We start from the raw sequence: 23,614 nt of genomic DNA, 5'->3' as shown, positions 1-23,614 counted from the left end.
AGATATATTCAGGGACTAATGGTAATGGTGAGATTACCATTTTGGAGTTAATCTGTGTGATATCTTTTTCTGTGCTTAACATTTGACATCAATAATAATCTTTTTTTCCCAGATGTTTTAAACATCTCATCCCTGAACTTCAAGTCACTGATGGTAATAGGAGGATAGTTAACCTGAGCTAAACTGACCTTTTGTGTTGAAGGGATGAGCAGTCAGCAAGCGATTAAAACACCCTGCAGAGTTTCTCGTCTCGAGACTTGGGAGAAGCTTATAAAAGTACTCCCCCCGTTTTGCATGAGTGGGAGAGTGGGAGAACTGTTTCTGCAAGCAGACTTGTGCGGTACATTCGGACACTTGTGGCATACGTCACTATGGCTGAGTATTCCCTAATGTTGAATTAAGAAGTCATAGGTATATCAGCTTTAGCTTTGCCATGTTGGGGATGACATTCTTTGTTCAGAAAGAGAAAATATTTTCTAGAGCCAGATTTAGTTCTTCTTTCTAGAATTATATCTGCAGCGGAGAAACTCAGGGTGTTACATACTGGCAGTTCACCTTTGGATACCTCCAGCAGACCATATTCAACAACTCCTCAGAGATCCCTATTCAAATTAAGGGGAAGGGGGGGGAGCCTTTTTATACAAAACTCATTTCCTCAGCAAAAGATTAAGCTTACAGTGTTACTGATAACGTTTAAATAAACACAGGCATTCCTCACAGGCATGTTCTTTAATTTCTGACCATTTACAGTTACAAAGAGAATTCAGGAAAATTTCTGATTGACAACATTTCTGTTCTGTATTTTATCTTCCTCTTATTGCTCATTTGTGTATCCAGAGAGCAGGTTAGACTGCCGAGTTGTTCCTTTGACACAGTTGCTCAAAGCACTTGTTCTGCCACTGAGCTTGGCCTTCTGACCTTTTGACTTATTTTAAAAGACTGCTCACAGCCACAGTCTGTACATTAACTTCTTTGCAAACCAACGAAAGCCATGCAAAAACGTCTGGATTTGTTTTGGGAGGTGCAGATGTGAAACTGTTTTCCCCTAGATTCATCTGTGCGAAAACTCATTTTGAATCAAGCCTGCAATGTAGTTACTTTTGCAGTTTCTGCCCAAGTTCCCTTGGCGCTTTTAGAAAATGTTTGCCAAAAACACACAGGAGATTCATTTTACATTAAAAGAAATGGTAAAGCTTCGTGAATGACCTTTCAGCATCCTTGCTTCCTACTGCAGGTCAAGACTACTTTTTTAAAAAAAAGTTTTGAACACCTGTCTGTGCATGTGCCCTCCATTTCCTGATCTGATTAGCTTCATGAGAGCCATATTCATATTTTATACAGAAGAACAAAACTTATGAAATGAGAAAGACAGTGACTCTTAAGTTGTGATAGAGTTAACAGGCTATGTATTGGGATTTAATATAGAAGATTTGTGATAGGAGTTGTGCTGTCATGTTCCTTGGTGTTTGAAGAAATAAAATCCATATCCCATTTTAAATGAGGCTGGCATTTTAAATGGTAAGGCGAGACGCATTCCTTATTTTTAGTTGCAACAGATTTAGCATACATTTTTTGTTTAGGTGTTCTTCTATCAGTAAGGAATTAAACTTAAGATGGACTGCTGAGGCAGTACTGTGGAACAGCTGAGTGCCTGTAGAAACTGAAATAGAATTCGTTTGACATTCCTCCGGTGAAATATGCAGGCCTTCTCCCTTTGTCTGTCCCAGGACCTGCGCCACAAGGTGTCAGTCAGATAAGCAGCTGTCAGCACAGGGAGCTGCTGCCTAAACTCTGAGCATGAGGTAACCGGTTAACTCTTCACAGGCCACGTCTCCAGCGTGGGTAGTGTTTCAGTCCTCTGTGCTGTGCTGTTGTAGTTAATGATGGTGTTTGTAAATGTAAGATTTGATGATAATGTACAACATATTCGGTAGTTGCAAGCCAGTAATAAAACCAGTAATCAATGGTGCGTCTGTTGTATAGATACAGAAATCCACTGGCATAAAAAGAGCTGCCTGGGAGTGCTGAGTTTCTAATTTGCAGCTGACAGGCAGGTTTTGTTTTAATCCGGGTTTGCTTTGGGACAGAGGTTGGAGTGTTACGCAGTCATTTTTATTTGCTTTGTAAGGTATTTCCTCCTGTGTAGCTGACAGTTTCAGACAGTGTGCTGCGGTGAACCGATGTGAAAGTCTCCCTCCTCACGCCTGGTCCCGTGGAGCTGGGTCGTGAGGTGACATTAGAAATGAAGAGCCTTCTTGAGGAAGAGTGGCAGTAGGCCAGGAAAAGCCGCAAAGCTTCTTCGTGTGCTTGTTAGGATTGCAAGCTGTTGAATTTACTTGAGGGGCCGAGGAACTGGGGGCATGGAGGTGGGGGAGGGGGGGAAGTGAAGTTTCTTTGGAGGGTCCGAACCATCCAAGGCACCCAGGCTGGCAGGTGGGGTTCATTCCAAAACCCCAGCGAACCGATAGCTTGAGGAGCCAAGGTGGTGCCACAGGTCCTGCCCAGAGATGACTAAATGATACCACGTGCGCTTGAAGTTGCACTCTATGCTGTAGGGAGCATGCATGCTATTTTTCGGTAAAAGTTGCGAGAAGACACTTTGAGTTCATTTGTACCAGGATTAAAGAGGCAGTGGTTTTGTTGGGTGCGCCTCCCTCTGAGTTGCCTCGTGTACGGCTCGTGAATTGAGTTGGTAGAGAACCCCTGCGTGATTAATTTGACCTGCTGTCGCCCTTCTGCCCCCAGCTGTTTGTTGGGAGCAGTATAAACATCTTGTGGATGTTGTGAAGGCTCCAGTTCTGTTTTCACAACAAAAAGCTTCCTGGGGTTTTGTAGACGTGGATCAGATTACTTTACAGGAATGGCGATGGAGCTGTATAACTTTGTTTTTATGTATCGTGCTTTAACAGTGGATCTGTGAAAATCTCTAGCTTTGGCGTGAGTCAGAAAGCGGAATTGGTTGGCAGAATTTTTGGGCTTAAACTCCATCATAGACTTCAGCTTCCTGTTTACTGCTTAATCCTTTTAATACCCCTAATTGCTTTGCTACGTTGCAGACAGTGTAAGGGCAGCTGGTTTATGAGTCAGCTACAGCAGCTTTTAATTGGTAAGACTTGGAAAACAGGCCACTGTTCCCCTGTGCTTGGTCCTGTGTGCTCTACTGTAGCTTGCTAGCTCCTCCATGTCGGTGTACAACAGGGTTTTCTGCTGTGCTAAGAAAGCCAGCCTTAGGCAAAGAAAAACCCACTCCTAACGCACATGGCATGATGAACTGAAAACCACTAAGTGCCTTTTATTATGGCTCTCATTAAATGCTCCTTTGTGCTCCTACGGGTTTTTGAATAGTGCCTAGTTGTTACTAAGACAGCGGAGCAGCATAGTGTTTCATTATGCAATTTCAGTGCATTGTAAAAGGCTTTGGATGATTTCCTTTAAAGACCTCCTGTGCGAGGTGAAAGCCATGGCTGCATCATTGGCCACGTGCGAAGAAGCCAACCAGGATGTGACTCCTTTCTCTAGGGTGTAGAAAGTCCCCAGCAGGAGAAAACTTGCACAGCGAGAGCAAATGGAAGTGCGGTTTTGAAGTCATTGCAATATGAAGGTAAACAGTGTTGTGCTCAGGAACGTCACAGTTGATAAAAGACACTTAGTCTTCCCTGCAGCTGTAATGGATCCTGGTGGCTGGAAATATTGGCACCAATTTTGTTTGCAAGTTTGCAGATGTCTCTTTAGTTATCTTAATGTAAACCATGGAAGCTGGAGTTCAGCCCATTCTTAAGACTCGGCCTCTCTTCACTTCAAAACATCAAAGAAGGGTTAGTCGGTTGGCATTTGTGTCGAAGTAAAAGTTCCCTTAGATGACAAATGTCATGTGGAAGATTACTATCTCTTGTGTGAGCTAGTGTGTTTACAATACATACTTCAGCTTTGTCTCTTGAAACTACTGCAGAAACGTCTTAGTTACGCTCTTTTTAAAAGCATGACCTATTGCCGTCTTTTTTTTTCCCGTCACATGCAAATGAGATTGTGCAGATGTGGTGTGAATTTCCATAATGACACACTAGAAGGTAGAAACGCACAACAGTTTGCCCAAAGGCTTGAGTTGTGTGATGTTGAATGGTCATATTGTGACTTTCACAGCTTCTTGCATGTTCTAATAGAACGGTATTGTAATCCAGTGCTGAAACAGTCTCAGAAGATGTTTGTACTGAAGTGTTTTCACTGTTGTTAGGTCAAAGTGAGTATTCAGTAAGGAAGCAGTGAAGGCTAGATTTTATATGTAAAATAGTCTATATACGGCAGAATATTATGTGCTGAATTTACCTTCAAGCACATCACACTCTCTCCCTCCACAGACCCAGGCAGGTCACCAGTTTAGAAAAGGTTACTACGTATTTCTTTTCCGTTTTTAAATGGAGGGGAAAAACAGCTTCTTCTGTTAGGAGGTGAAACGGGACAAAATATTCTTTTATTAGGAAAGTGTCCAGAGGCTTGAGAGCTTTTACTAATCTCAGACGTAAGAAGCAGCATAGTCGTTTGTTCATACTGTAATCCATTGTTTGCGATCTCTTTGTGGTCTTTGTGGTGAACCAGTTGATTTCCTTTAGGCCTTCAAAGAATTCTGAACTTTTCAGATAACATCATAGTGGTTTCTCGCAGACTTTCATTAGTACAGTATCATTCAGAATTTAGACTAGAAAAAAAATTGAAAGATCTTTTCCATAAAGTGGAAAAAAATCGTTAGCTGGCTGTTCTATATTAATAAAATCAGGAGAGCTGTGAGTTCGGCAGTTTTGCTGGCTTTGGTGTATTTATTTCCTTTCCAGTCTCTGTTGGGAGGTATTTGTGTGGTGTTGTGACTGACATGAGAAAGATGGCCCTTCGCTTTTGAGCAAAGACCCCAGATTAAATTAAAGCTTCTCCCGAGTGCCGGCACAGGTTGCGAGGGCTGAGCTTGTTGGTTTCCACCTGGAAGACACCTCTGGCAGACAGAAAGCCTTCTTCAGATGCAGTAATGTTTGTAATTTGTGATTGTCAGGCCGGTGGAAAACTGGGACCAAAGTCTGAGTCTGGGCCAAAGTTGAGAAAATTATCTCCATGATGTTAAGTTTGACACTGTACTTTTTAACTTTCCTCTTTTAGCCAGCAATATTTCTGTTGTGCCACCAGTTCTCCAGTATATCCTTCATGAGCAGTATTGACCTGGACCCTAAACTCCAGTACAGGATAGTTGGGAATTCTCCTGTAACATGAGAGGGACAGATGCCATTCATTGTCCATCGGTGTGCTTACTTCTGTAATCTAAGTCCGGGAGGAAAGGTGTGTCTGCAAGTTTTTCTGGGTCTTGTAAAGCACCCAGCACGTGAACTGCTGGGTGAAGCTGTTAAAATGGTCCACTTAAGCCAACAATGAGCCGATTCAGTTGCGAGCACTGCTGGACCGGAAACCTACAGACACACGGGCCGCCCACTCCAGTACCGGGGATCCGCGCTTCAAATCAAAGTGGTGTGTGACCTGTCGGCATCGGCCCTGTTGCGTTTTCCCCGTGGAAGAGACGGGAGGGTGGCACTGGCCTGAATTGTGGAGCTAGGGCTTCTGCGCCTACAAGACTCCAATTGTAGGAGAGAGAAGTTAGTGCTGCAGTTCTGCTCGTAAGCAATCCCGGTTTGCCAGGAAGTTGCGATCTCTACCAAAAAACGCATGGCCAGGCTTTCCTTTCTGTGCCAAAAAACGGACACGCTAACGTTCCTCAGAGCCGCCCGGGTGAAGTGTGCTTTGAAATGCAGCAATGCGAACCGAAAGGAAAGAAAAGAAAAACCGCCTTCCATCTGTATTGGAAATTAAATATTTATAGGATGTTTGGATTTTGATTTTAACAGTTTGATTAGAAAGTGCTCTTTATAATGACCGTTTTGGGAATGGGTGGGGGAAAAAAAGGGTTCTAGCAAGGACCAGGGTGCTCTTTAGGACCCTGATGCTCTGTTTTTTGGGTTGCAGAGCTGACAGTCTGTGGTGGGGACAGAACCACGGAAGTCAGACTGGACATTTCTATTGAAAGGTTGCTGATCGAGCAGGTGCTCCTAAAACCACAGAGTGTGCTCTTATTGTGGGACTGGTCTGCGTTTTTTGGCCATTCTCCCAGAGCTTATCCAGTTGCACGCTGTTATGCAAAGCTGAATAATAGTGACATACCAATCATGCAGTCAAACCCTTTAACTCTTAGTACCTTGCAGTGCGCACAGAAGCAGATCACTAAAATCAGACACTTAAAAACAGATAATTTAAGAAAAAGTCACCTGCACAGCTCTGGTAAGACGGGTGTCTTGTAAAGTTTTACAATCTTCAGGTGCCTTCTAAACAGCTAATATATTGTTGATTCTTCTCAGTTGCACTGCTGGTTGAGGAAAATATGTAAAAAGTGTTGGGCATTTTTAAAACTCCAGAAATAGCCTACATGTGTTGGTCTTAATATAAGGAGTATTTTATACCTTACATTTATGTCTTAATAAATGGTAGTTTTAACTTTAATAGTTCTTTATACTAAATGTATTTTCTTCTGCCATTTCTCATTGAATGGTGACGTTTCCACAAAACTAGACTCCGCTTGTACCGCTTAGTGCCAAAGCTGTTTGAATTGTCCTTACACGGTCCATAAATCCCTTTTAATGATATAAAACAATTTTTGAATGGTTTTTATTTTGTTGAGGCACAGTTCCAGTAGTTTTTCCCTCTGAGGGAGATCTTCTACAACACAGCTGGAGTTCGGCTCACAACGCAACACCTGGCCATTCGGTTTCACGACTTGTAAGCAAAACTGCTCATTGTTTCAGTCACCTGTTGTAACTTTTATTTCTCTTTTCTCTCCCCCCGCCCCCCCCCCCCAACTCTCTTTCAAAGGAAATGACCTAAGAGGCCTTACAAAAACACATCTGAGCTCTCTTGCTTCAGACTACAGTCGCCGAGAAACTCGAATCTGGAAGCAGCACTCGTTTCCACAGTGAAGTTGATAACTACCTCAGCCAGGAGAGAGAGGAGGGGGAGTCCCACCGGCTGCTGTCTACTCCTTCCCAGGCCTGGAGAACCTGCGGAGAGCTTCCCTGCCGCATTGCACTGAAAGGATCACCGACGGGCCGGATCTGTCGTGTCCAAGCCGAGACGGACGCTCCTGAGACAGCCTGCCTCTCCGGCCCAGAGCCACCGCACTGTATAATCGGGGGGCGATCGGGGTTTTCCTTTAGTCTCTGTTCATTTTTTATTCCTTTTATTTTCCTATCTTCGCTGTTGACCAGTGTTACATTTTTCCTAAAATTCCTTTTGTTTTTCCTCTCATAGCTTTTAAAAGATTTGTATTTTTTACCAGAGGTCTATATATATACACACACATATATATATATTTAAAAACAAACGAAGGAGTTTTTCTTCTTCCACTTGAAGAAAACATTTGTGCACTTTTTGAGATCTCCCCCGGCTTGACCAAGCCAATGCTTGCTTGGAATAAGAGCAGATTTGTCACCGGAGTGTCGCCCAAGTGCTGGAGCGGTGTGGGAATAGGAATATTCTTCGTTATTTAACCACTAATGACCTTCTGCGGGGCTGGGAGAAGAGCGGAGTGGAAGTAGATTTCGCCTGCTTGGTTCCCCGACTCGGACTGTTAGATGCGAGCTGCAGCAGGGCTGCCTCTCTTTCACACTTTCTCGTCTCCTCTTCCTCTCCCCGCTGCTACTAAGCCTTTGGAAATGCCTCGTAGGCAGGCTGTGCCCTCCAGCTATCTTTCTACACCAGTCCAGGAATAATTAACTGTTCAGAGCTGGTGGGGCTGTGATCTTGAAACAAGAGGCTGCAAGGAAAGCAAACAAGAAATAAAAGCAACCGAGAGGGGAGGCTAGCGACACAGCTCGCCACTTATGTATTGTTGTAGTGCTCAAGAAAGTAAAATGGACTACAAGCGGCGCTTTTTGCTTGGCGGGTCCAAGCAGAAAGTGCAGCAGCACCAGCAGTACCAGATGCCCGAGCTGAGCCGGGCCCTCAGCGCCCCCCTGGCGTGCAGCTCCAGCGCCGCACCGCCCTCCCTGGGCTCCGGCGGCGGCTCGCCCGGCCGCTGCAGCCACCCCCCTCCGCAGCACGGCACGGCCATCGCCGACATCCAGCAGGGCATCTCCAAGTACCTGGACGCACTCAACGTCTTCTGCCGGGCCAGCGCCTTCCTCACCGACCTCTTCAGCAGCGTTTTCAGGAACTCGCACTACTCCAAAGCAGCTATGCAACTGAAGGACGTGCAGGAACACGTCATGGAGGCGGCCAGCCGGCTCACCGCAGCAATAAAGCCCGAGATCGCCAAGATGTTGATGGAGCTCAGCGCCGGCGCCGCCAACTTCAAGGATCAGAACGACTTCAGCCTGCAAGACGTTGAGGTAGGGGGAGCCCGGAATCCGGTCTGCTTTTGCAGGGATTGTGGCCTCGTGTTCGTGTTCAGGGCGGCCAGATCTAGTGCATGAAACGACGGCCGAGAGCCGTTTTCGCCCTGCCTGTGGTTCTTTCGGGTTTTGCGGTTCAAACGTGCGTCTCTTTGCCGTTCGTGATCTGCCTTTGCTTCAGGCAGTCCTGTGGAAACGGGGTCCCAGTGGGAGAAGCAAGTCTGGCCCAGCAGTGCCACTTTTCATTCCATCTCAGTCCTTCATGACTTAATTGAACCAATTAAGGGTGCTGTAAGGCAAAAGAGCTGTTTGCCTGGTCCTAAGCAGAGCTATTTGTAAGGTGTCTCTAAGACCTATAGGAGCACATTGCTCAAAGACCTGGGTTATAAAAATGTAGTACTTATATGCTGACATTTTATTTCTGTCTGTCTGAATGCCAAAGGATAGTTTTTTTTTTGCTGTCATGCTCATCTGAGATGCAATTGCACCACTCCATTTCCTATTGGCAAGTACAGGGCACTTTGTATTCTAAGGGTGTTGTTGAAAAGCTGTCTGAGGTGTCTGCGCTCACCTTCAGGACATGTGGTTGCTCTGTTTATAATTCCTTGGCTCGGACGGAGGTGTTGGTGCTCGATATTAAACTGATGCCGAGATTTCTGGGTGGCTTGTGAAAAGCTGTGGGTAGGTGTGAAAACGGAACCAGCAAAATGAAACTGCGAAGATGGATTATCTACCAGGGCAAAAAAAAACCAGCCCCTGATCTTCGGGAGTCACTGTGCGGTCTACATCCTAGTGCTGTCTGTCACCTGATTTAGGATTCCTCTTCCAGCCAAATGAGAACTTCTAGGTACGATACTAGGCTGTCACAGATGAGCTCCTTTTTAAATGATTATATCTAGCAGAACAGATCCAAGGTGCCTTGAGTAGGAACAGTTAACAAGTGCTTTCTCCACCAAATTACCATGTGTTTTTGAGACATTTAACCACCTTACCACCCACAGCTAATAACAGCATTGGAGCACTGCAATCCAAAAACCTTGGTCTAAGTTTTAAGGCTTGTTGTATTGAAGATAATTTCCTGTGCTGAGAATTATGGTGTAAATGCAGCCAGTGTGCTACTGTACCAAGCACAATTACTTAAACCATTGTTTAGATAATCATTTTTCACCACAGGCACTGGCTTATTGGTTGCCTTCATAATTATAACATGCAGTCATAATAAGAGACCCAGTTACGATCCCAACTGTAAACTTACTTACATTTTTTTTCCTCTAGGAAGTAAACATATTAATCCAGACAGTGATGTTTTGGAATCAAGATGATATGAGGTCAGCATCTGAATGTGTACCGTTCATGCCATGACCCTCCATTTCCAACAGAAAGCTTATTGTCGGGAGCCTCGGGCCTGCCAGATCCCAGAGGAATGCGCTGGAGGAATGCGGTTTCTCCTTGAGATGAGGAAAGCAGTTGTTCTTCAGCTCATAGCACTGATCCTTTGCCGGCTGGCATCTTACTGCTGTGCTTCTACCGAGGAAGGGCAGCGGGAGCAGCTCTTCTGCCCCCTGCCCTCCCCGCGATGTGCGCTCAGGTTTCCTGGCCCGTCCTGGAGCCGCACGTGGAGGGCCAGGAAACTGCCGGAGCCCGACGGCGACTTGCTCCCCAGCCCGGGCTCCGGCTGCGTGGCTCCGAGGCCCCTGCCGGGGCCCGCTCTGCCCACAGGCCGGAGAGCCGCCGCCCTCTCGGTTCCCGGGAGTGACGTCAGCACACGGCACACTGCAGGTCACATCGCACCCCGCCATCTGTTCGATTTGTGCTGCGCGGTCTCTTCCGTCCCGCTGGCTGGGGGCCGGAGCACTGCCGCCTGCTTCGCCGGTCTCGGTGGTTTGGCGACCTGTCTCTGCAGAGCTGGTTGACGTGAGGATCAGGCGAATGTTTCTACCCAGAACTGTTAGACTGCTGTTTGTTTTTCGCTGTTCTTAGCGGTCTTGCACCACAGCAGTCACTCTTCATGTTGGCTTCTTCGGGCAACGGTTCACTGTCAGCTGTGAACTTGGTTTTGTGTTTTAGGCTGATATTTTTCTGTCATTTATTACAACATCAACCACCCCCTGAAAGGTCTTGGGGACAGTATTTCCAGAAAGATGACATAACGTTCCTCAATATTTACTGTAATATCATCGCCCAGCAGGGTGGTGTGACAGAAGCAAGTCGCCAGTGTAAACGTGGTGAGAGCCAGGCTAGATTTATGTGCTTGTGAAATATAAGGGCCAGCATAGTTTTTGAAGATGCAGTATGAGTCACTTCTTATTCCTGAGAGTTGTGATATATAATATTGGTATAAGGCAATTTCAAAGCTTTATTTTGAGATGCATGCATAATTGCATGTAGGATTGGACTATGATGGGTTATTTTCTGATTTAAGAATGTCTTGTTGCAAATATTTCCTGCCCAAGGTAAGCATATGGATCTGAGAATCTGTAGTGTCATTTTTAAGTGTTTCTTGGTTTCGTCTTTAGACAACGTCAACACCTAGATAAGCAGTACTTCAGGGAACATGTCATGAAGGAGTCGGTGCAGCACAGGAATTGTAAGGTTGAGAGTTTAATTGAAATCATGCTTCAGTATAGTGAAAATTATTTTGCACACTTTAATTGGTTCTCAAGTTTAAATATTACTTTAATGCACATCTTACAAAGATGTTTATAAACAACTGAATGTTAGGATTTAGCAGTTGAATCTCATTGCAAGTTGGCCTCCTTGCTGAGTCTTGTGCTAAATCTGCCGAAGAGAAGGCTGCTTCATCTAAAAAATATCTGTATGTTTAGAGATGGTAAAATAAAGCTGAGGGCTCAGGAGAACACTGGAATGTTATACAGGACTGCAAACTTCCAGTCAGGGAGGTGGAAAAAAAAGTTTTAATCTGAGAAGGGCTCACTGGCAGCTTAAAGCAGATCAGCTGCCAAATATGCTTGAAAATGTCACGGTTTATTAGTAGACCGTCTCCTGTGCTCATGAACCAAACCACAGAGGGATGAAACACTGCAGACAGAACTGTCCAAATTTGTATGCTGCAATTGTCCTGAACAGCTGGCTGCACAAGTATTTTAATGTGGAATACAATGTCAAACTCGAATGCTCTTCTACTGTTTTCGTATTTTCATGCGCTCCGATTGTATCCCTCTAGCAGTAAATAAAATCGTTATCTTCTGACAGGTGGCTCTCATGTTGGCGTCATTAACGCCGATGGGCAGACTCTCGGGATCTTTAAAATTTTTACTATCATGGCAGTGTGTAAAACTGCTGAGAAACTAAATACATCCCATTGCGTGCTTATACCATGAACTTTGGCAAAGTAAAATCTAGTTGGTTGTGCTGCTTGCCCTTTGCAATCCAGTAGGAATGGAAATGAACTATTTTTACATCCTGTACGTTGGACCATGTGGTTACAAACAGCCAGGAGACCCTTCGGCACATCTGGCTGGTTTGTTTGGTAGTAATCCAAGGCTCCTGTCAAACCTGCTTCTGGAAGTATTTTCTGATCCTCCTATTTCGGTATCGTCTGTGAATGTGCGTATTAGACTGATTATACCAAAATCAAGAGCACTGACGTAAATCAAGGACAGTGATGCTAATACAGATCCCTATGGTATTCCGATAATCACATCACCCCGATTTGAGCATTCACTCCTTATCTGTACTGTATCTGTTTTTGTCCAGTAACCATTTCTCAATCCATAACCTTGTCTTTTTTTTGAATGCCTGCTGCCAGCACCTCATATCTAGCAGTAATAAGACTAATTGGTTTACAAGTGTTTGGTTTGGTTTTGTCCCTCTTGTTTATGGGTGGGTGCTACATTGGCATGCATTGTTTAAGAGCCAATGAATAACCATGTTGCCTTGATTACAGCTGGTAAGATGTCATCCAGCCATAGAGATTTATCTGAAGGGCTTCTAGTACCTGCAAGACCTCTGTCATTCTTCTGGTAATATTTAATATACCGCAGAGCTGTCTTTCTCAGCCTGAGGCATGTTGTCAGTTTCTTCCATAATGAAGACCTGCATAAAATATTAATATATGTCACTTCTCTTTAACATAGAAAAAATTCCCATTATTCTCCCATTATTCAGTCCACAATGCTTGGATCACTTGCTCTCTGAAAGGTTCTCTGACAATCTGAGTGAGAAAGTGGGACAGGCGGCCTTATCTGCCATTCATGTTTCTGCTGATGCCCCCCTTTTTAGTCCTCACCTATGTAAGGAAAATTAAACTTTTCCATGTTGACCACTTCTTCCTTTACACACTCCTTATTATGTTGCACAAGATTGTTGTTTTAATTATTATTAATAATAAACCTTATTTTGTATAGGGCTTTTACAAATAGCTTCTCTGAGCACTTTATTTGAATTTGGAGGTTTGCAACATTACATCTGACACTCTGCATTTTTACTCTTTTTATAAGTCTGACTTTCTGTTCCTGACACCTTTAATTCATCAGGGTAGTTCAGGTTGACAGCAAGGAAGAGGTTAATATAGCCATGGCAGGAAACGCCAGTATCATTGGAGTCGTGATTTAGGTTGTTCCCGTTATTCGGTGATGTATAGCGGCCACTGGAGATCAGGAGTAACATAAATCAGTCTTGAAACAGATGCACAGAGGTTATTTATGACGGGCTCAGAGTATAACAGGAGTTGAGAGCTATCAGTGTGCTCCCCGGGCCTGTGTCGTTTGTCCAGGAGAACGTGCCATTCAGATGCCCTTCGTCAGCCGCTACAACCTTTTAATGACCTGAAACTGGTGGAGCGCTGCCTCTTCGTGCACTAGGAGCATGGGCTTTCAATCCCAGCAGGTCTGTCAGCTTCCTTGGCCTTGTAGATCGGAACATCGTCTTGTCTTGTGCTCGAGTGTTTTTTATGACTGGTAGGTATCGAGGAGTCATCTAAATTTATTCAAATTGCATGTAATTTATGCCATTAAATTTCTGTATAATGTCATTGCTTTCTCCAGTGAGAGCACATTTGCAATGCTTCTTTAAAATTTCAGTTAGCCTTGATTGTGCTGCTGTAGGCAAGGGGATTTCGAATATGTTTGAAAGCATAAATATAAATTGCACAATGCAGTCTGGTGGAAAAATACGCCCCCTTAAGATCTTATGGTTTCACATATTGAGACATATTTGACCTTCATCTAGTCCTTACCAAGTCCTAATACAGTAGTACGTATAACTAATTTCATTTAATAAATGACACACAAAAAGGAAGTAAGTGCACTCTTAGTTGTATCACTTCTTCAACACACCGAAGATAGTTTCTGCATTCAGGAAGCTGTTGTTTCTGAAACCACAAACAGCAGTCCAGGTCCTGATTCGAGTCTTCTATGCCACATCATCCAAATGTATATAGTATTAGATTCAAATACGTGTTCTGTTCTTGCAGCGACAGTACTTCAGAGCTGCATTGTGGTCATTGTGCGGCAGTGGGGGGAAAGCATCAGTGTACTTGTGAGGCCAAAGCTTCCAAGAATTGAGAATAAATCTGAAAAAGCCACTAAAAAGGCTTGGGTTAGTTGTGACCAAAGTGTTTTATTCAATTCATTTACGAGACGTAATTATTGTGCATCATTTTCACATGAGACTGTGCTCGGGCATGCTCAGTGCTTGTAACCACTTGCTCATGAATGTGTATGAAAGCCCATAGTTCATATTAAAGGGACTGCTGAAGACTTGTTTGAATTTTTAAAAGAAATTTTAGCTTTTGCTGAGCAATGGTGTTACAGTGGTACTGGACTTTATTTTTTAAGATTTCCTTACTGCATGGATTATATAGGCCCAATAGTTGCATGTTTCTTTTAAGGGATGTAAGTGCTCAGGCAGCTATATTAATGTTTAATCTAATCTTTTCCCTATGTACAATATTAAGTGGCGAGAAGACTTGCGTTATACATCGTGTAACTTTACATGTAACTTTGCTGTCATCAGCAAGCAGTAACTGAGCTCCCGATTCAGGAAAGGGTTTGAATTCACAGACCTACCCTGCCTGTTTTTACTTTTGTGATGGATGTGACAGACTGCAGTGCCCTACAAAATAAGGAAAGTATACCACCCATTGATTCTGCATCACAGACTGATGTGATATCGACATCACACAGTCATCCTGTTAGACTTTACTTATGCAGTAATGAGCAGATCCCCGCAGTGTGATTGATTAATGATTGAATGATTCATCAATTGTGTTTTGGCAGCAAAAATCTTATTCTTCACAAATTGTTTGAAATGTACCATTCTTAAAATGATCAACGAGATCTTTAATAAATGCTTTTTTTATGATTCGCTAATATTCGCATTGTTTCAATTCATGAAGTGTTCGTAGCTTTCTCTGCTAGTTACTTCATTCCTTTTCTGTGGCAAACCGAGAGACATTTGAGGGATTTATAGGAAGGCGGTAAAAAAAAAAAGTTTTTACGAAGTTATATTACAAATAAGGCATTAGCTTTTTAAAAACTGAAGTATTTTAATTTTACCTAGCATCTCATTATCTCTTTTTTTTGGATCAGGGTGAGGAAACTTTCACTTGGGTGTTGTGTGAAAGCCATGAACCTGGGCCCAGGAGATCAGTGTTCTGTGCATCATTTATATTGTATATTAACCACGGGTCTCGGTCCCAGGCTCTTCAAACGCGTCAGCCAGCAGACATACAAAAAAGGCCAACAGTCCTGTGAGGTACATGAGCAGTCTGCACTTCATCAAAACAGCTCGCTCACACATTACAGGAAAAAAAGGTTTTGATGGAGTGTTCACTGCTTGTGAAACTTCTAGACATGCTGCCTGTGGTCTCTAATGAGCTCTAGTTTTCATCCTTATTTCCCTTGATTTTATTTTGTTTTTTAAGGGAGCAGAGTATGTTTCAAACCCTCTTCATTTATGTGCAGTTTAGGCTAAACCATCAGTTGCTTTTTTAGATATTTAAATACCATAAAAGATTTTTCAGATTAACACTGAAGATCTGTACATGTTGTGTTTTTTGTTCCTGGGAAAACACACTTTTAGGATACTGATGTTTAGAGTTATTCAGTATCTGTGCATAAAAGAGGCAGACTGAATTGACATGCTGAGGTGTCAGAATTGATCAGTTGTGACAAGGGGAAATTTGTGTGCTTTCAAGTTGGTATCAAAAGCTGGGTTTTGGAAGCTGCTGAAAGCCAGCTTAATGTTGTATGGTCAGGTATTAATTTCATTACCCTTGTGAAATGCCTCAATCAATCATACTGCCTCTTTCTAATTATTATTCTCTGTAATAACTATTACATATAACTGGTATAGTTTGTCATAAAACTGGCTTTCACTTGCACATAGAGAAGACTAACTCTTTACACTGTGTGGAACAGGCAGGCACCTATTTACTCAAGGCATTGTGGGAGTATGAAACAGGCTACCAAGTGTTTTTACTGCTTTTCGTCACCTTTTCTCCCATTTTTTTAAGAATGCCTAATTAGATTAATTTTTGTAGCAGAACGAATATATGTATTTCCTGCTCTTATTAGTCTTCTGAATGATGAGCTGTGCTGCAGGAGCAGTGAAGCAGCTTCTCTTCAGGTGTCTGTGACACTAGCAGCTGAAGCAGCTGACAGTCGTGCATGTGTTCAGCTTGACACCAGTGCTTGGGCTGCGATGCACAAGTGGGGATTTGAAGGCATTTTCCCCTGCCGCCTCGTAGTACTGTCCCTCACCGCTGTGCTGTTCTGTGAAAAGCAAAATGAAAGAAACAACTTTCAGGACATCTGTGTGATGTGTACCAGTCTATCCCTCAGAGCTTTCTCAAAAGTGAACACAGGTTTCTTTTGGGAAGAGCAAAACACACAGAGCAAAGACAGCAGGTCCCTGATGGGACTGAAACTAGCAAGGAACTCCTTTCCATTGTGAGCATACAATTTAAACACATTGATTTATCGAGCTCCAGGAGCACGGCGTTGCTGAGGTTATCTTAAATGGTCCCAGGTCGATCATTGTGGGAGAAACCCAAACCGGCTGTTCCAACAGAAATCGAACACTCTAGACATTCAAGACATTGGAGAATCCTCTGTTTTCATGCACTTTAAGAAAAAAAACATAGCTACAGTCTGCTGCACTGTAACAGGGTTGAGGTTATTCACAATGGTAAATGAAGTATAAATAGTCATCTGTTCTGAATAAAGCTTTGTGGTTTTCTATGTACAGCGATTTTGTGAATGGGAAAGATTGCAGTTCCCTTTTTAAGGGACTTTACACTTGCTGGTGAATGTCGGCTTTGATTTTCCTTCTTTCTGGCTTGTTTCCACTCATTTGTGAGCGAGACAGAGATTACTGCTCATACGAGTAGTTATAGAACATTTGATTTTTCAAAAACCACAAAGCACTATACAGTTTCAGGGGTTCAAACCCGGCACAAGGGGAGAAAAAGAACAGGCGGTAAGTTGACAAAATAAAACAGTTATCCATTAAAATCTGTGCTACAAAAACAGGTCTTTCAGTGAGTATACAAATATATCCAGTCTCGGAGTATCGGTAGATCTGGGCTCTATCACCCATGATGTGCAGGCTGATCTTAGTCTAAGAAGACCTGAATCGGCAAATCTCCGATTAAATGCTGGACCATTAGTCCTCAAGGTCCTTATGGTGGCTTGAGGATAGACCATTCAGTTGCTTATACTATATTTAGACAGGAGATCTGTGAAAATGCAATTAAAATAAAATGTTTAACAGTGTGTTTTTTTTTTAGGTTAGAGCGAAATTAAACTGAATTTCATAAGCATTGAGGTATTAACATTGCAGCTCATGTTAATGCTTATGCTGTATGTAATTAGGAAGTGTAAGTTTTAAATAGTACAGATGAAGGCTGTTGGGCTGTATATAGCAGACCGTTATGCTACCTGCATAGTAAATGGGTAAGGCTGTGAAAAATGCTAAAGATGTTGTTTTTGTTGGAGGCTGATGTACTGGGATTGCCGTTTAGCAGAGCAAATCATACCAATAGTTTGGAGTGCTACAAACACTCAGACATGACAGCGGGGCGGGGATGGATGACTTCAGCTGAACATTTCCCTCTCCGGCCTCCCCGCATCCGCGCTCAGCCCCGGCTCCGTCCGTCTGTCTGTCTCCCGCAGGTGCTCGGGCGGTGCTTCCTGACGGTCATGCAGGTGCACTTCCAGTTCCTGTCCCAGGCCCTCCAGAAGGTGCAGCCGGTGGCGCAGTCCTGCCTGGCGGAGGCGCTGGCCCAGGCCCAGGAGCGCCGCGCCGGCACCCGGCCACCCGGCGCCGACGCCGGGGCCCCGTCGGAGCTGGAGGAGGCCGCCAGGTCCTGGAAAGGTGCAGCCGAGGTACGCAGGCAGGCGCCGCTATTTTTACAGGCCTCGCCGCTCGCAGCCCCCAGCGGCCCGGCTGTGTATTTTTAAGTGTGCATTCCTGCCCTGGCAGATCACGAGCTGGGAAAACTGCGGTGCTGGGTTTGTTTGCATGTTTACTTCATCTTGATTCCACTTGCGGTTTATGTCCAAGGGCCGGCCAGAAAGCGGCTGCCCAAAGTGTGTTAAAGAATCGGGAATCTTGGTCACAGAAGCAGGAGTGTTGTTGATTAGACACGTGTTGCTTTTCCAGGTTTCAGCACTGAAGGTCTCTTGTTTTTTTTTTTCTTGTGAGTTTACTTTTTAAAACGTGGGGCATTGGTTTCTGGGAGCCCCTTGTGTTTCAGAATGAATACCAGTATTTCTGGTTTTGATCTGTGACGTCCTTGAACAAAGGCCTTATTTTCAGCTGCAGAAATATTTAGTGTGGGATTTGTCTTGGAAGGAATTAAGTTTGGAATAAACTCCCCCCCCCACCAAGGGAAAAAAGAGGCCTCTTCCATCTAACTAGCCTCAAGTGAGAGCTTGTATGTCCATTTCAGGACATTTTTAAAGGCAAACCGTTTGATCCAGATCAGAAAACAAGTTCCTGTGTTTAACAATGTAACACGTGCTGTGAGCCCTTTCATTACAATTTTGAATTACTGTGGAATTTTTTCATTTGGCCCTGATCAGAATTAACACAACATCCAAGTAGTGGTAAGGTGAAATAACACATTGGGATGCATCTTCTTCTCGCCCTGCTTTGTGGAAGTGTTTTGTTCCGATGTGGACCAGTAAACCTTTCAGTGGTGCAGAAGGGGTGTAAACTGTGCTGAATGGTTAATGCATTTGTACGACTAGGAGAGAGAAAAAGTTTATCCACTGCCTAATCGACTGAAGCCGAGTTCCCAGATTGCCCTGAGCTCTGTGGGATGTAACAAGCCAGAGTGGATCTCATACGAGGGTGAATGGTTTTAGTGCTGGCTCGTGGAGTGTTAGTCTGGACAGTTATCAGTCTGGATTTCCTGCTGGAATGTGGGGGGGGCTCTCACAGCTGGAGGGCTTTCTTAGAGGTGGGCACAGTTAAGTGCGACTCTAGCCCTCCTGCTGCAAGCTTTCTTAAACAGACCCCATTCTTCTCTGAACTGCAGGAGCACAGTGATGTCATGTGCCAGTACAGGCCAGGGCTTTTGCTTCATAACAGTCTCAACACTGAGACTTTTCATGCTCGCAGTCGTGCAATTTGCGGAGAACGCGTCCCCCATTTATTAGCACCAGTCCTGCAAAGCCGTGGCTGAAATCCCATCTCGCTTTTAAGAGTGGGAGGAAAAAAAATCAAGTGTTTTTGGCCTGTTTTCATTGCATCAGGATAGGTGCCCTTGTACACCAACAGCGTTTGAGGCACTTCATGGGGTAAAAACAAAAACGCACAAAAGAGAAACAAATAAAATTAAAATAACTATAACCTTGAACAGAAGCGAGTTTCTGTAGTGGAGCAAGGCAGCTGTCTTGTTGAGTGCTGTGCTCACGCAGTCACTGGCCTGTGGAGTGGGCGAGCCAGAGGAAGATGTCCTCTGTACCATCCTCACCACACAACTGCCAAATCTCTTCAAAGGAATTTTGAAGTCCAAATCTATAAGAAACAGAAACGCAGTACACTGGTGAATATATTCATGGTTAACGCGAATGCCAACAAGAGGCAAAAAGTCCAAGAATTAAGCCTGACTTCTCCTTGGGATGTTTGATCAATGGAAAGGTGTTTAACAAAATGAACATAATTATATTGATGAAAACATGGAGAAAATGACCTGCTAAAATGAATAGATAATTTATGCATTTCCTTTTTTAAATTTTATATAGGAAGTAGTGTAAAAAACAAACTACTACAATGCATAATGTAACGAATGCAATGAAGTGGATGTAACACCAGGAATGCTCGATTGATTTTTTGCGCAGTGGCTGACTGTGTGCACTCCAGTGCGATTTGCCTTTCCTGTTGCCTGGCCCTTGACGTGTTCGCGGTGTTTCGCTTTCGCTCTGTCCCAGGCCACGTCTCGCCTGAGGGAGAGGGGCCGAGACGGCTGCCTGGCGGGGCTTGAAGTCCAGCAGCTCTTCTGCTTCCAGACCACCACCATCCCCGACCACCAGCTGAAGGAGCTCAACATGAAGATCGACAGTGCTTTGCAGGTGGTTCCCATGGCCGGGCTCTTGATGGACTGTCGGGCTCTGGTTTCACTCATTGTCATCGAGAGAAGGAAGACAGACAGACTGAGAGAGAGCCTAGGCCTTGGATTTAAAGCATATGAAGCATTTTTATTTTGACTGTGATCAAGTTTCTTAAGTATCGGCGATACAGCAAATTTTTTAACATACATTTGTAAATATTTAGAGCCTTCAGGAGAACAGAGCTGAATTCCTAACAAGATAATTTGTAGACTAAACTGGACTGGAGACGTTGCATTGCTTAGCCTTTTGCAGATAAAGGGAACTTTCTTTGTCTTGTTTTTACAGAATTGAATGTGGTCTTTGTTTTCCATGCAGGCGTACAAAGTAGCATTAGACAGCCTGGGCCACAGTGAGTACACCCTGAAGGGCGGCTTTCACCTCGACCCCAAAGCTGTAGAAGCAGCTTTACAGGTGTGTGATCTATTCAGTGTGCTTCCTAAAAAAGATCCTGTTTCTGTGCTGCTTCTCATAAACGCGCATAAGAAAATGTTCTCTTTAAAGCTCTGTTAATGCTGAAAGCCCCGTTGTGGAGTCTGTATCTGTCGTGCTGTCGGTCTTGCCTGCGCTCGCGGTTCACGCTCCTGTTTCACGGCTCCAGGGCTGCTGCAGCGAGGCGGAGGCGCAGCAGGTGGGCCGGGCGCAGACCGCCTCCCAGCCCCTCCAGTGCGAGCTGCCCACCATCCCCGTGCAGATCGGCTCGCACTTCCTCAAGGGCGTCTCCTTCAACGAGTCCGCGGCGGAAAACCTCAAACTGAAAACGGTACGTTCCTGTCCTGAGTACGCACTCAGTGGCCCCCGTACTGGGGTACGTCACAAGCCCCTGTCCCGGGTGCCCACGCTCCCCGTACTGTGGTACACTCGACTCTTATTTGATAAGCAAAAGAAAGCTGTGGGTAAAATTGGTAGAGACTGTTCGGTTTTAGCATCGGAGGCTTTCATTTAGGTAACCTGGAGCTCAGAAGGTTCTGCACACCAGTACGAGTAGTTCGCTGTATACTGGTTGAACTTTTTTTTGTTAAACTTGCTTTCCACATAATGTGACAATAAGCTTTGCAAACAGGTATTATAAATGATTTAATGATGTGGAAAGAAATATATTTTTTTATTAAAGGTGCATTGTTTCAAGGACTTATGTGTCCTGCTTTTGTGTTTCATAATTAGAAATGTAGTTAAATATCGTTCATGATTTGTTTTTCCAAAAAATACCTTGTTTGTGTGTACCGTTTAAAACAAATCAGCAAATCGGGCTTTTCTCTAGTTTTTCATACTTCGTACTGGTACGAAAGCCAGTAAGCCATACAGCCAAATTCTGATTTATAAATATTTTGGAATAGACATACATTTTTTCAGCTTTCGTTCTTTGACAAGGAGAGTTTCAGCCAACTTGTGAGATACATTTCACAGTTCTGGCAGGCCTGTGTGGAGCTTTGTTTTGGTTAGTGTCTTCGTCTGCGGTTAGAAGAATTCCTGCTAATCTGATTAGTGCAGTCTGTTCACCATCAGGTCACTTTTCCCTTTGAAGTCTGGACATCGCTCCGTGAACGAAAACAACCTCCCACCCCACCCCAGGAAAAAACGTTGAAATAACTTCAGGCAAACCAATTATGAAAGAGCACAATGGATTATAATATTTCAAAACAAGCAGGCCCCGTGAGCTACACCGAGGGACACCGCGTCCTTTCATTCCGCTCGTGTGAAATGGGATAGCCAGAGAAAGAGATTCATTACCGGGCATTTCGCAAGGAGGCCAGGCTTCCCCTGGTCGCCACGCATGTCGGGGGCTGTGGTTTTGCTCTGAGACGTCGCAGCTGTGATGTTTGTTTTCTCTGTCCTCCTCCTCCTCCTCCTCAGCAAACGATGCTGCAGCTGATTAAAGAGGCAGCTGGGCAGAACGGAGTGGCCCCCCGAGACGACTCCCCCGTCACCGAAGTCCTCAATCAGGTGTGCCCATCCAGCTGGAGAGGGGCCTGCAAGACTGCTGTGCAGCTGCTGTTCGGGCAGGCGGGGCTGGTGAGTCCAGTTCAAGGGCCGGTCGTCCAGAGGAGGACCAGTGTGGTGCCCGGGGAGACGGGCCTCTTGGCATAGAGATGAGGTTTTAAATCACACGCGTTTCTTAGGCCACGGTTTAGTTCTTCCTCCCATCTGAAGACTGTGGGTGCTGCGTTATGCAACTTATTTTGATATTATTTGATATATTTAAAGAAATATATTATTTCTTTGTCACAGTCAAGTGTTGCACGAAAAAGGAGCTCCTGTGTGGGATTGCTGGTATTGGTAAATGTTACAGGAACACATCAAACCCATAACATGCCGTTTTTACACCGTTCTGAAATGTTTCTGGTTTATATGAACACACGGTACTCTGCCATTTGTATGATCATAAAGGTGAATTTTTTGGGGTTGTCACTATCCGTCAGTATGTCATCGGGATGGCTGCACAGTTCAGACTGTGCGTTATAATTGTTTTTAGAAGCCTGCCCTGTGTGCGTTGCTTGCTGGGACAGGCTCTGGCTGCTCTGCAACCCTGTACTGGATCAAGCTGTTAAAAAGTGATGAATGGATTAATTGTTTTTAGAAATGTGACAGTCCAGGGGTGTATTGGTGAAGACTCTAGCCTCCAGACTGGTGGAGTGCTGAATTTTGTACCCTTGAGCAAGGTAACTCGCTCAAACTCCTCTGGGAATTGCTCTGCATTTATAGAGCATAAATAGGGTCTAATATCATGCAATAAATGCAATAAAAAATTATTTCTCAACGAAGCCTCCCTGACAGGGCTCAGTTAGAAATGGGCAGTGTTTGATTCATGGTATTTCTCCATGAGCACAAGCCCAATCTCTGGTACAGAGGATGCACCTGTGCCATACAGAAAAACAATGGCCTACTTTCCTGTTGGACAGGAAGCCCTTTTCAAATCGCTGACCTGGGTGTGTTTAGTCTGTTCTGGGTCTTGGCCACTGCTTCTGTGGAGAGGAGGGGGAGGGTATCTCTACAGCTCATTTGACACTGGCTTTTAGGTGTCCCACTACGGAATTAGGATGGAAGGAGCAAGCAGTTTATCAAGATGATCTTATAGGCCGAAAGGAACAGAACTTGTGCGCTGCAAAGTTGTCTTCAGTGGGTTAGTCTTTTCCCATGGATATTACGATTGCATTATCACCCATGTCTCCAATTTCACTATTAGTGTACATGCGTGTACAAATATTTATGTTCATGATGAAAATCGTAATTATTTTTGTAAGCCAGCAGTTTGGTGTTTTTGCACCCTTTCCATTCCCAGGATTGAAAAGTACAGTGTTGGATATCATCAAGCTAAGTGTAAGATGTACACGTTCAAAGTTCCATATTATTCCCGGTAACTTTCTGTGTTTTATTTCTAAGAAAAAAAGTGTGAAATATTTTCTTTAATATGTAGTTTTCTGATGCTGCTTCACTGATATGTGCTATTTAATTCCTGCAGCAGGGGCCAGAACAGCTCAGAACCAGCCCTTGTGTTAGACTGCACGTGACAAGTTCAATATTTGGTTTCAGACAAAGAGACAAAGAGTATTCCCAGAATATAGTTTCAAGGGATTCCATTGCTGTTTCAGGGTTAGTCTCTGGCTGCAAAGGGCACCGATA

At 44.2% G+C, this 23,614-nt stretch overlaps 1 protein-coding gene across 2 annotated transcripts in view; it reads left to right on the top strand.

The window, feature by feature from the left end:
* garre1 (granule associated Rac and RHOG effector 1) overlaps positions 1–23,614 on the top strand; it is a 45,227-nt gene that overhangs the window by 10,421 nt on the left and 11,192 nt on the right. For both annotated transcript variants that reach the window (XM_088939252.1, XM_088939251.1), the window contains exons 2-7: positions 6,898–8,411; positions 17,552–17,764; positions 19,817–19,957; positions 20,312–20,407; positions 20,595–20,756; positions 21,848–22,006. In XM_088939252.1, coding sequence (XP_088795378.1) covers positions 7,905–8,411; positions 17,552–17,764; positions 19,817–19,957; positions 20,312–20,407; positions 20,595–20,756; positions 21,848–22,006 — 1,278 coding nt within the window. In that variant the 5' untranslated portion in view covers positions 6,898–7,904. The remainder of the gene's footprint in view (positions 1–6,897; positions 8,412–17,551; positions 17,765–19,816; positions 19,958–20,311; positions 20,408–20,594; positions 20,757–21,847; positions 22,007–23,614) is intronic.

Source organism: Atractosteus spatula, chromosome 21 (assembly GCF_055471065.1).
Source record: "Atractosteus spatula isolate fAtrSpa1 chromosome 21, fAtrSpa1.hap1, whole genome shotgun sequence".
In the NCBI taxonomy this organism is placed as follows: domain Eukaryota; kingdom Metazoa; phylum Chordata; class Actinopteri; order Semionotiformes; family Lepisosteidae; genus Atractosteus; species Atractosteus spatula.
The sequence above is the reverse complement of the archived record's forward strand: the minus strand, read 5'-3'. Positions and strand labels throughout refer to the sequence as shown.